The sequence below is a fragment of the Erythrolamprus reginae genome, chromosome 10 (genome assembly GCF_031021105.1).
Source record: "Erythrolamprus reginae isolate rEryReg1 chromosome 10, rEryReg1.hap1, whole genome shotgun sequence".
Taxonomy (NCBI): Eukaryota; Metazoa; Chordata; class Lepidosauria; order Squamata; family Dipsadidae; genus Erythrolamprus; species Erythrolamprus reginae.
This window is the reverse complement of record NC_091959.1, coordinates 1,539,895-1,551,734: the sequence shown is the minus strand read 5'-3', so window position 1 is coordinate 1,551,734 and position 11,840 is coordinate 1,539,895. Positions and strand designations below refer to the sequence as shown.

The following is an 11,840-nucleotide window of genomic DNA, read 5'->3' as shown; positions in this document are numbered from 1 at the left end:
CGGCGCGAGCGAACGGCTTGTCCGCCGCCTGTCTGCCCGCGCGCCCGCCCGCTCTTCGCCCGCCCACGCCGTTCATTCCCAGCTGAGTCCTGAAGCGAATTGGCTTCAGGACTCAGCTGGGAAGCGGCGCGAGCGAACGGCGTGGGCGGGCGAAGAGCGGGCGAGCGGCAGCGAGGAGTTTGCGTGGGTGGTGGGGAAACCCCAATCTTCGGCTCCTCGCTGCTGCGGAAGTAAAAACACCATCTGCGCATGCGCAGATGGTGTTTTTACTTCCGCAGCGCTACTTCGCGAAAAACCGGTCATTGCGAGGGGTCCTGGAACGGAACCCTCGCAATACCCGGGGGATCACTGTACTGCTTATATACCTTGCCGCCCTTTCTAAGCGGTTTACAAAGTCAGCCTCTTGCCCCCAACGATCTGAGTCCTCGTTTTACGCACCTCGGAAGGCAGAGTCCACTTGGAGCCTGTCGGAATCAAACTGCTGGTGGTGGACAATGAAGTAGCTGCATTCTAACCAGGGAAAGGAAAGGAAAGGAGTTTATGGTCACCGTTTAAGCCTCCAGCTGTCACATGACCCAAGTCTTCACAGAGGGGCAGCATACAAATCTAATAAATAATAATAATAATAATAATAATAATGGTTTCGCCAGAAGCTGGTGTTAAATTTCAACAGAAAAAAGTCCCAGACGAGGAAGAGGGCAGGTTGGTTTTTATTAAGTCTCATTTATTTGCAATTCCATACATTATGGCCGATGGAAGGAGGCTCTCCTTGTCAGTTCTGCTGTGCTCGGGCTGACCCTTGCTTAGGACCATCCATACTTTAGATGAGGGGTGTCCAATTTTAAGACCCGTGGACTTCAACTCCCAGAATTTCCCCAGCCAGTCCTTTTCCTCTCATGCTGGCTGAGGAATTCTGGGAGTTGAAGTCCATTAAAGTGGCCTCTGCTTTAGTCTTCCTAAAGCAGGAGGAGGCAAAGTTGGCTCTTCTAGGACATGTGGACTTCAATTTCCAGAATTCCTAAGCTAGCGTGATTGGCTGAGGAATTCTGGGAGTCGAAGTCCATAAATCGTAGAAGAGCCAACTTTGCCCCTGTCCTAAAGCATTAAAAAATGGGATTTCTCTCCAGTCCCATTTTCATCGACAGTCACAGATTTTCACTTTCCTGATGGTTTAATTTACTTTCCTTAAAAAAAAAGTCAAGCATGTTTGACTTTTAAAATACACTTTTTTTTAAAAAAAGCCACAATTTAAAGGAAGGACACGCAAAAGCAGCAGAATTGAAGGGATGGACCTTCTGCCCAGAGTGAAACACATCTTTAGGATTGCTGAAAAGAAAATTATACACCCATGGGGGAAAAAAACCACCCACCCACAATCAACTTCCGGCACACAGCAGTTAAAATCTACTTGACAGTATCAAAAGTGCTGGGTGTTTTTTTCAATTATTATTTTTACACGGTTTAATTACAGCAACCGCCCCCCTTCCAGCTCAAGCAGCCCTTTTGCTATTAAACAAACATACAAAAATAACCATCTCTTGCGCAGTTACAAAAAACATCACCGTGGAAAGTACCTGCTTTGAAAAAGAGTAAGCTATGGGGGCTGCTCACTGGTGTCCCCCAACCCTACTTTAAGTTCACAAGTTGGCAGAAGGTAAGACAAGAGCCAGGTGGACCAACAGACCATTCCTGGTCTCGAAGCAGCTGGTCCTTGTTTCTCAAGTCTACCTTGGGCTTTAAAACCTCGAGACGAGCTCTACTATCTTCTGGGACTCCTTACCCCTTCTTTGGGGGTAAGGACCATTTTGTCCTATCGAAGGAGCATCCATCCATCCATCCACCTCAATCAACCAACCTAGCTCATCTTCTCAATATCTCCACGTGGCACACCAAGGCACTGGCAGAGCTACTGCAATCAGGTGGGTCAGCTCAGGGAAGTTTTGAGAGTTGGACGAACACATCTGGACGCCGTCAGAGGAGACCCAATTCATGCCCAGGAAAAGGACAGGATTTGTGGAGGCTTTAACGGTTGCCAAGCCCAACAACTTCTAGGCCAAGGTTTCCCAACCATGAACCGTTTTTAAGATGTCTAGACGTCAACTCCCAAAAGTGGGCTGGGGAATTCTGGAAGTTGAAGTCCACTTCTTAAAAGTTGCATGGTTAGAAGTCCTCATCCACACATCCCATCGGGGGGCTAAAGATGGTCAATTTAGACCATCTGAAAGTCCAACAGGTTCCCAACTTCCCTTCATTTCTGATCACCACGTTCACGTCAAAGAGGTATTTTCACTTAAGACTAATTAAGATTCTATGGTCCAAGACCATCATGTCACGTTCGACTGCTAAGCACAATGACCTAACAGTAAATAATGCCTATTCCAACGAGGCCTCTTCTTTCCTGCCAAATCATCTTAACAGACATACTGACATGGGTAACCACAGTCTTCCTAACTGTAGTTAATCTATATTTGCTTCACACAACATCATCACACAAAGCCTTTTCTTCCCATTTGATCAGGTTAACTATTTTAAAGGTAAAAGTTCCGCCATCCCACAAGTTTTTCTTTTAAAGTCACATGTTACAAAAATGTACAATTTAAAAATTCCTGTTAAAAAGAGGGTCAGGGGGGTTGGTACAATACACATCTCAAAAAGTTAAATCACCTTAACGTAGTTACCGTTGGTTGATTTTTATTTTTATTTTTTGCAAAATATATATATACTCGTCCCGCTTTAATTAGCAAAATTTGAAACATCTGAAATGCCGGTTAAGACTACGAAGCGTTAAGTAGAGAATCCGTAAGAAAGTCAGCTTAGTTAAAAAGGAGTCGGGTTCTCCCGCCCCTACGGAAAATCCTGGAGGCAAGAAACTCAACAGTAGGAAAATTAAAACGTTTGCTTCGCTGAAGGTGATTAAGATGAAGACTTCAGTTACATAATTAATGTCCTTGACGGGTCAGCAGCTGGGTTGACCCACTGTAGAACCCTGGGGATGGTAGGGGAGTAGGTCATTATTTGATTTTTAACAGACTTAATAATCGGTCAATAATTCAATGGTGGTCAGTGAGACGGGTTGCATATGGCACACTCAATTCCCAGACTGTCCCACACAAGGCATGTGGGGAGGGGGTCAAACAGGATCCCTTCCTTCCTTGTCCCAAACAGTAGAACACTCTCAGTGTTTCCCAACCTTGACCACTTGAAGATATCTGGACTTCAACTCCCAGAATTCCCCAGCCAGCATTCGCTGGCTGGGGAATTCTGGGAGTTGAAGTCCAGATATCTTCAAGTGGCCAAGGTTGGGAAACACTGCCCTATGTGCTATTTGTCACCAGTATCTCAAATATGGGAACCACTGGTGGTGTCGTCTTCTCCCAATGGAGCTCATCGGAAGTCACTTTCTATCCATTTCACAAAACAGGCTAGGTTGCCCATCTTCCATCAGCAGAACCATCTCTGAAAACAAATGTCTACCTGCTTGGACAAGACACATGACCTGATGATCCCCTGACATGTCCAGATTGCCCCAAGCCCTCTTAAAATCCCCCCAGGTTGTACATCACCCCATAGATTCTGCGATCGAGCCCCTTTCCCCCACCCTCCTGAAAAGAATTCAACCAACCATCTTGGTTGAAGTCAACCAAAATCGGTGTTTCTCATCCTTGGCGACTTGAAGACAGGAGGGGGGCTTCCAACTCTCAGCACTCCCCAGCCCTTCTGGGAGTTGAACCCCACCATCTTAAAAGTAGCCAAGGTAGACGAACACTGAACTGTAACCCACCCACCCAAAAAGGAGTCTATAACTATATACGTTGTTCAAAAAAAAATAAAGGGAACACTTAAACAATACAATATAACTCCAAGTAAGTCAAACTTCTGTGAAATCAAACTGTCCACTTAGGAGGCAACACTGATGGACAGTCAATTCCACCTGCTCTTGTGCACATTCAACTTTGCACAGAACAAATTATTCAATGAGAATATGTCATTCATTCAGATCTAGGATGGGTTCTTGGAGGGTTCCCTTTATTTTTTTTGAGCAGTATATAAAACAATATTTCCTCCCAAGAATACTGATTCTAACCAACCTCGTTTCAAGGCCCATTTAGAGAGTCAGTAATACTCAACGCGTTGTCAGTTAAGATTTCTTTTCCTGGCTTAAAGAAACCTCCAGAAATCACTATGAAGGATACACCATCAAGAGGCAGGATGTTAGCTTATCAAATGAATGTAACTGAGTTCCGGGCAAATACTATGTCAATGCAAGAAAAGGCACTTTTAAGGCTAGTGTTAATAAAAAACGTTGTTTTTTTGCATACATGCTGATAAGAAGGGTCTCAAAGTACCATATCTGGAGCCCATATGGGCAGTTGTTTCTCTTTACCGTTTTTAACTAGGTTAAAGCCGTAAGACTTTTTTCCCCCAGTTAGTTTTGTTGTTGTTTCTTGATTTGAATCAGCTAAGAGACCCCGGTCGTCCCACCAGCATCAACTCATTGGCAGTGTACGCAATTCGGGAGGCAGATTTTTGTAAACTACAAGGCAACCTCAAAGCCTACATGGGGGCCAAACGTAACCGCGATGACCAAAAGGGAGGAATAAATTTAAATTTAATTTACTTCAATGGAAGAGTAAAAATTCTGGCTGGAATTCACAGCAATGTGAACTCTGAAATCATCGTGAGATTGTTCTACCGCTAGAACAATATTGCTCTGGTATTTTGTAATGGTTAGTCACCCTGCAAATATCTCTCTCTCTTTTTTTTCTTTTGCTGTTTCTCTTCCTCCGTCCCTCTGGTCAAGCTGCAGGTTTCAGAAAGCTGCAACTCCAAAAGAGGAAACCTCACAAACAGAGACAAAACAACGAGCCCAACTTTGGATCTACGGGTGTTATCGGGAGGGTGAATCGACTTCAGGAAGAATCCCGGGGAGGGGAACTAAGACAAGACCCCTCAACGGATCGGCTGCAACGTTAAAACGGAACAAAAACAATAATAATAATAATATTCTGTGCATTATGAAAAACAACGAGGAGTTTGCCTTTAAATACTTTGTGCAAAAACATCAGCGTGGTCTTATAGAGTCAGGCTAGCGGTGTCGAGCTAAGACCGCCGTTTCTTCTTCTCCCGCTCCTAGCGCTACTCTTCGTTGGCAAGGGTTTCGGTGGACAACCAGATTTTGGCACCGCTCAAGAATTTGCTCAGGGGCGTGCCCAGGATACTGCGCCGGCAAAGGTTTCCCACAGGGGAGAACGGAAAAGAGGAAGAGAGGAAGTCGGGCGTGGCGGGGCCGTCGCTGGGCCCGCGGGCTCGGAAATACAGCCGGCTCTGGTCCTGCTCGGATACGTTGGCCAACACCGGCGGGCTGCCGTTGTGTTGCCTCAAGCGGCGGCTCAAGGATTCCACCTCGTCGGCCAACAGAGAGATTTTGTGGAAGGCGGTGATGAAGCCGCCGCGCTTGATCTGGGCCTCCGGGATCCAGCGGAAGTAGCAGAGTTTCCAGAGTTTGATCTGCGTCCCGGACAAGCGGGGTAGGAGGACACCGTGGAGGTCCGCTGGCTTGGAGAACCAGTCCCGGAAATACTGCTCCATGCCGTTGGGCGTGTGGTCCAGGTGATGGAGGAAGTCGGGCTTGAGTTTGAGGATCAGGGAGTTCCTCCGGGGGAAGAAGTCCTGGTCGCTGATGATGCCGTTCTTGAGGGAAGATGGGAAGCCTCGGAGGGTGGAGCTGTAGTTCTTCTGGGGGGCAAAAGGGGGGGATGAAAGGGGGTTGAGTTCCCCATTGCACCAGATTATGATGGATTCATGTTACATAGAAACATAGAAGACTGACGGCAGAAGAAGACCTCCTGGTCCATCTCGTCTGCCCTTATACTATTTTCTGTATTTTATCTTAGGATGGATCTATGTTTATCCCAGGCATGTTTAAATTCAGTTACTGTGGATTTATCTACCACGTCTGCTGGAAGTTTGTTCCAAGCATCTACTCCTCTTTCAGTCAAATAATATTTTCTCATGTTGCTTTTGATCTTTCCCCCAACTAACTTCAGATTGTGTCCCCTTGTTCTTGTGTCCCCTTCCCCTATGTCACTCACAAACATATTAAAAAGAATAGGACCCAGAACAGACCCTTGTGGCACACCGCTTGTAACCTGACTCTGCTCAGAATACTCGCCATTAACAATAACTCTCTGATGTCTATGCTTCAGCCAGCTTGAAATCCACTGAACTATCCAGGGATTAAGTCCAATCTTCACTAATTTATCTATCAGCTCTTTATGTGGAACCGTATCAAAGGCTTTGCTGAAGTCCAGGTAGGCAATATCCACCGCACCACCTTGATCCAACACCTTTGTGACATAGTCAAAGAAATCAATGAGATTAGTCTCGCATGACTGGTTTTACCAATAGATTTTGCCTACGATCAAATTTTGAAGAGCGCGTGTGATTCTTTATTTCTGATCGTTGTCCCGTCCGGAAAGAACAGGAAGGAGAGAGTCTTGCCTAAATTGGTGTCCCGTGGGTCAGCCCCTTCGCCCCTTTCTTACCTTTGACCGCTTAAAGCCTTTCATGCTCCCGTTGCACACACACGGCGTGCTCTTCCCGATGTACAGGGGGTTGTGGAAGAGCAGGCGTTCCCGGGGCGTGAGCTGAAGGGCCCAATCCCAAACGGAAGGAAATCTCAGGCCTTTCTCGTCACCCAGCTGAATATTTTTGCTGATGGCAAATTCCTGGAAGCAACCAAATGGAGAGATGTCGAAAGATTTAAGTCCTCTCTTAAGATCGAGAAAGGTTAAAAGCAAAGCCTGGCCATGTCAACTTCACAGCACAAAAGGTTTTGTGCCAAGGGTGAGTTTCAACTTACCTTCCCTACCGCTTCACATTCACCCTCTGTGCATGTGCAGAGGGTTTTTTTTAATAATAAAAACAACAGAATTGGAAGGGACCTTGAAGGTCTTCTAGTCCCACCCCCTGCTTAGGCAGGAAGCCCTATACTGCTACAGAAAAATGGTTATCCAACATCTTAAAAACTTCATGGTCCATCTAGTCTGCCCTTATACTATCCCCTGTATTTTATCTAAGGATGGATCTATGTTTATCCCAGGCATGTCTAAATTCAGTTCCTGTGGATTCTTCCCTCCTTCCTTCCTTCCCTTCCTCCTTCCTTCCTTCCTCATTCATAGAAACCTAGAAGATTGACCGCAGAAAAATACCTCCTGGTCCATCTACCCTGCCCTTATACTATTCCCTGTATTTTATCTTACAATGGATCTATGTTTATTCCAAACATGTTTAAATTCAGTTCCTGTGGATTTACCAACCACATCTGCTGGAAGTTTGTTCTAAGCATCTACTCCTCTTTCAGACAAATCATATTTTCTCACGTGATTTCTAATCTTTCCCCCAACTAACCTCAGATTGTGTCCCCTTGTTCTTGGGTTCACTTTCCTATTAAAAACACTTCCCTCCTGAACCTTATTTAACCCTTTAACATATTTAAATGTTTCGATCCTGTCCCCCCTTTTCCTTCTGTCCTCCAGACTCTACAGATTGAGTTCATGAAGTCTTTCCTGATACGTTTTATGCTTAAGACCTTCCACCATTCTTGTAGCCCGTCTTTGGACCCATTCAATTTGATCCATCTCTTTTTATTGGTGAGGTTTGACCCTCGAGGGTCTTCCGGTCGTCTGTTGCACCTACCGTGCTTTGCTTCACTCTCTGATGTGGCGAATTGAAGAGGAAAGTACCAAACAAGGAGATCCGTGTGCTGTCGTACAATATGGTCAAGTAGGCTTCGGAAAACTCAAAGGCCGACGGGTACTGGTCAAGCAACTGCCAGACGCAGTCCAGGAACATCAGGAACAAAGGAGACTAGAAGGAATAAGGGACAGCCGGTTAGATGAGCCTAAATTGACTACAAAACCAAAACCAGCTTGGCAGATCGAATCTCAGTAGGCCCCAGATTGACTCAGCCTTCCATCCTTCCGTGGTGGGTCAAATGAGGACCCCAATTAATTGGGGGCAAGAGGCCGATTCTGTAAACATTTAGAGAGAGCTGTAAAGCACTGTGAAGCGGTATATAAGTCTAAACGCTATTTGCTATTACCCTTTTCTGGGTGGAGAAACACCTAGCTAACTCTATCCCTAGATATTTCTTTCAGTTGGGACATTATTCATCCTGTTACCTCTTTGTCCGATTTCTTCAAGTGATTGCACCGGTCCAGAAATGGATGTCCAGCCATGACCCATTCCTTCTGAATCAGGCTCTGGAACCCAGCGATGGTCCGAAAATAGGGATCCAACATCACTTGGATAAGGGAAGCCACACAGCAGCTCAGGTCCCGCCCTTCTTCCTCTGTGGAAGGAAAGATGTGTTTTTAAACACAAAACATTGGTTGCCCATCAATTTCCGGTTAATTAAATAATTACTTTTGTTATAAATGCTTAAGGCCGTATAAAGATTTTGCATGAACATCAATACATTTTTGCAAAGCAGACTAGCTTACCTTGCAAAATGACCGAAACGTGTTTGCTGTCCAGCATGTACACCAGCTCTGCAGAAAGCTTCAGGAAGATTCTAGATCAAGAGATCCCAAAATGTAGATTACCTTAGATGAACATACAGGTTAATTACCATACAAAATTCCCAGAAGTATAAGCTTTAAGGCCCATGTCACACCAACACTCCACAGTCTGCATTGGTTGCCGATCAGTTTCCGGTCACAATTCAAAGTGTTGGTTATGACCTATAAAGCCCTTCATGGCATCGGACCAGAATATCTCCGGGACCGCCTTCTGCTGCATGAATCCCAGCGACCAATTAGGTCCCACAGAGTTGGCCTTCTCCGGGTCCTGTCGACTAAACAATGTCATTTGGCGGGACCCAGGGGAAGAGCCTTCTCTGTGGTGGCCCCGGCCCTTTGGAACCAACTCCCCCCAGAGATCAGAATAGCCCCCACCCTCCTCGCCTTTCGCAAGCTCCTTAAAACCCACCTCTGTCGTCAGGCATGGGGGAACTGAGATATTCTTTCCCCCTAGGCCTTTACAATTTATGCATGGTATGTTTATGTGTATGTTTGGTTGTCTTTTAAATTAGGGTCTTTTAAATTATTTTAAATATTAGACTTGTTATATGATGTTTCACTATTGTTGTTATCCGCCCCGAGTCTGCGGAGAGGGGCGGCATACAAATCCAATAAATAAATAAATAAATAATAAAATAAATTTCCCAGAAAGAAATTTGGGTTTTCGGAATTAGGGTCTTTCTCCAACTGGTATAGGTAAGATTCTTTCTGTGGATCGTTTGCAAGTCGTATAACTTTTAACTCTTTTAATTGACTTTGTTTTTGTGGGACGTGGTCCTCCCAGATTTCCTGGAGAAAAGATTCCGACCTCTTTACCTACCTCACGTACTCCAGCCAGCGAGAATTATCCAGCAAGGAAAGCCACTTCTCCTCCGTTTCTTCAAAAGGCTCTGAGACAAAGAGATAGAATTATTTTCAAATACCAGCATTATAGAGTGATGGGATTCTCTTTGAAAAACGGCCCAAGCACAAGAGGTTCCATGTGGCTTAACCATGAACGAGGAGGAGTGATGGACACGGTCCTTTAAGGCTTGCATACAAACGCCTCCAGAACTCTCAACTAAATCTATGGGTAGCCTGTTAGTACAAGGTGCATGGTTGTTAGGGATTGCCATTGTAAACTGCATATTGTACACTTGTACCAAACTTGTGCTTAAGGAGTTAACTTGCACTTGAAGAGTTAATATTCAAGGCTGTTTCGTCACTTCCTCATTGAAGCTATAAAAGCTCATTATGTTGCTCAGTCACTTGCTTTACTTTTGCCTGAGAGATGGGGGAGTCGTGGTTAAGCTTCGTGCTTGTATAAGCTTTGTGCTTATTATCTATATTGTATTTTGCTTTGTGCTGATCTTGTAATTGCTCAGTGCGTATTATTCTGTATTTGCTTCGTGCTTATTCTGGATTGTTTCTATTTTGTTTATATGTAAATAATAGTTATTTAACTATGTCTGTGTCTTGGCTTTATCACACATCCACGCTCTGTTAAAATTCTCTGCTCGGTGTTGTCGAAAGTTTCATAGCTTAGCTAACAGAGACAAGCCAACATAGCCCTACCAAAGGTATGGTAAATATTAACCTGATTAATGTTTTGCCCACAAACTAATGCTGTATATAGATATTTAAAACTTTAGGCCAAGGTGGGAGCCAAATCTGGACATTTATCTCCCAGATGATACGAAGGAAAGTGGAAAAGGTTCTGCAACCATCCAGCGGTTATGATCTCCGGGTCTTCAGAAATAAAAATAATCTGGGGTGTATATTTAGAAACGCAGAAGAAGCCCTTTTCTTCTTCTTAGAAACATAGAAACAATAGAAGATTGACGGCAGAAAAAGACCTCCTGGTCCATCTTGTCTGCCCTTCTACTATTTTCTGTATTTTAGGATGGATCTATGTTTATCCCAGGCATGTTTAAGTTCAGTTACTGTGGATTCTTCCTTCCTTCCTTCTTTCTCTTCCTTCCTTCCTTCTCTTTCTTTCTCTCTCTCTTTTTCTTTCCTTCCTTCCTTCCCTCTCTTCCTTTCCTTCCTTCTCTTTCTTTCCTCCCTCCCTTCCTTCCTCATTCATATAAACCTAGAAGATTGACCGCAGAAAAATACCTCCTGGTCCATCTACCCTGCCCTTATACTATTCCCTGTATTTTATCTTAGGATGGATATAGGTTTATCCCAGGCATGTTTAAGTTCAGTTACTGTGGATTTACCAACCACGTCTGCTGGAAGTTTGTTCCAAGCATCTACTATTCTTTCAGTCAAATAATGTTTTCTCACGTGGCTTCTGATCTTTCCCCCAACTAACCTCAGCTTGTGGCCCCTTGTTCTTGGGTTCACTTTCCTATTAAAAACACTTCCCTCCTGGACCTTATTTAACCCTTTCACATATTTAAATGTTTCGATCATGTCCCCCCTTTTCCTTCTGTCCTCCAGACTCTACAGATGGAGTTCATGAAGTCTTTCCTGATAGGTTTTATGCTGAAGACCTTCCACCATTCTTGTAGCCTGTCTTATCCCATGACTTCATATGATAAGAGAGTGGCTGCTACCAGATGCTGCTCCATGTTATTTCAATAATCCTTTTTTGAAAAGTATGTTTTGCATGGAATCTGCTTGCCAGGACCAACCCGGGTATGAAAGGCATTACCATTCACACATAACTGCTTCAGTTTGAGGAAAGCCGTCTGGATCTCTTGAATATTTGGCAGGCATTTGTCCAAGTCAGATTTGTAAACGTCACTCCTCTGCGGATGACTTCTGGTGACGGCATTGCAAATCCTACAAGGAAAAGAAGAGAATTCGTACCGAGGACATTCTTAGAAGAACCTAAGAACCTAAGAAGAGCCCTGCTGAATCAGGCCAAAGCCCATCGAGTCCAGCCTTCTGTGTCCCACAGTGGCCCACCAATTGTCCAGGGGGATCTTGAGCAGAAAGAGAAGGCAAGACCCTCCCTTTCCCTTCACCTCCAACAAATGGGACCCAAGGGAACCCTGCTTGCCTCAACCAACGTAGAGGTGGCACATGGACATCCATTTCAATAACCACATATTATACACTTGGCCTCCATGAATCTGTCTAATCCTGCCTTGAAGCTATCCAGGCTGACAGCTGTCACGACCTCTTCTGGAAGTGAATCCCATCAACCAAGGACCCTCTGGGTGAAGAAACATCTCCCTTTGTTTGTCCTCACTTTCTTACCTGTGAGTTTTAGGGAGGGGCCCCTCATCCTAGTATTGTGTGATAGAGAGAAGGATTTTTCTCTCTCCA

At 44.7% G+C, this 11,840-nt stretch overlaps 1 protein-coding gene across 3 annotated transcripts in view; it reads right to left on the bottom strand.

Annotated features, from left to right (window-relative positions):
• MTMR10 (myotubularin related protein 10) overlaps positions 1-11,840 on the bottom strand; it is a 780,230-nt gene that overhangs the window by 742,256 nt on the left and 26,134 nt on the right. Inside the window, exons 10-16 of one of the 3 annotated variants that reach the window (XM_070762185.1) lie at positions 11,221-11,351; positions 9,403-9,472; positions 8,505-8,575; positions 8,184-8,353; positions 7,699-7,869; positions 6,546-6,728; positions 4,431-5,736 (exon numbers count right to left, since the gene is read on the bottom strand). In XM_070762185.1, coding sequence (XP_070618286.1) covers positions 5,137-5,736; positions 6,546-6,728; positions 7,699-7,869; positions 8,184-8,353; positions 8,505-8,575; positions 9,403-9,472; positions 11,221-11,351 — 1,396 coding nt within the window. In that variant the 3' untranslated portion in view covers positions 4,431-5,136. Of the gene's footprint in view, positions 1-4,430; positions 5,737-6,545; positions 6,729-7,698; positions 7,870-8,183; positions 8,354-8,504; positions 8,576-9,402; positions 9,473-11,220; positions 11,352-11,840 lie in introns of those variants that run through there. The other 2 variants (XM_070762184.1, XM_070762186.1) reach the window with 2 other exon arrangements.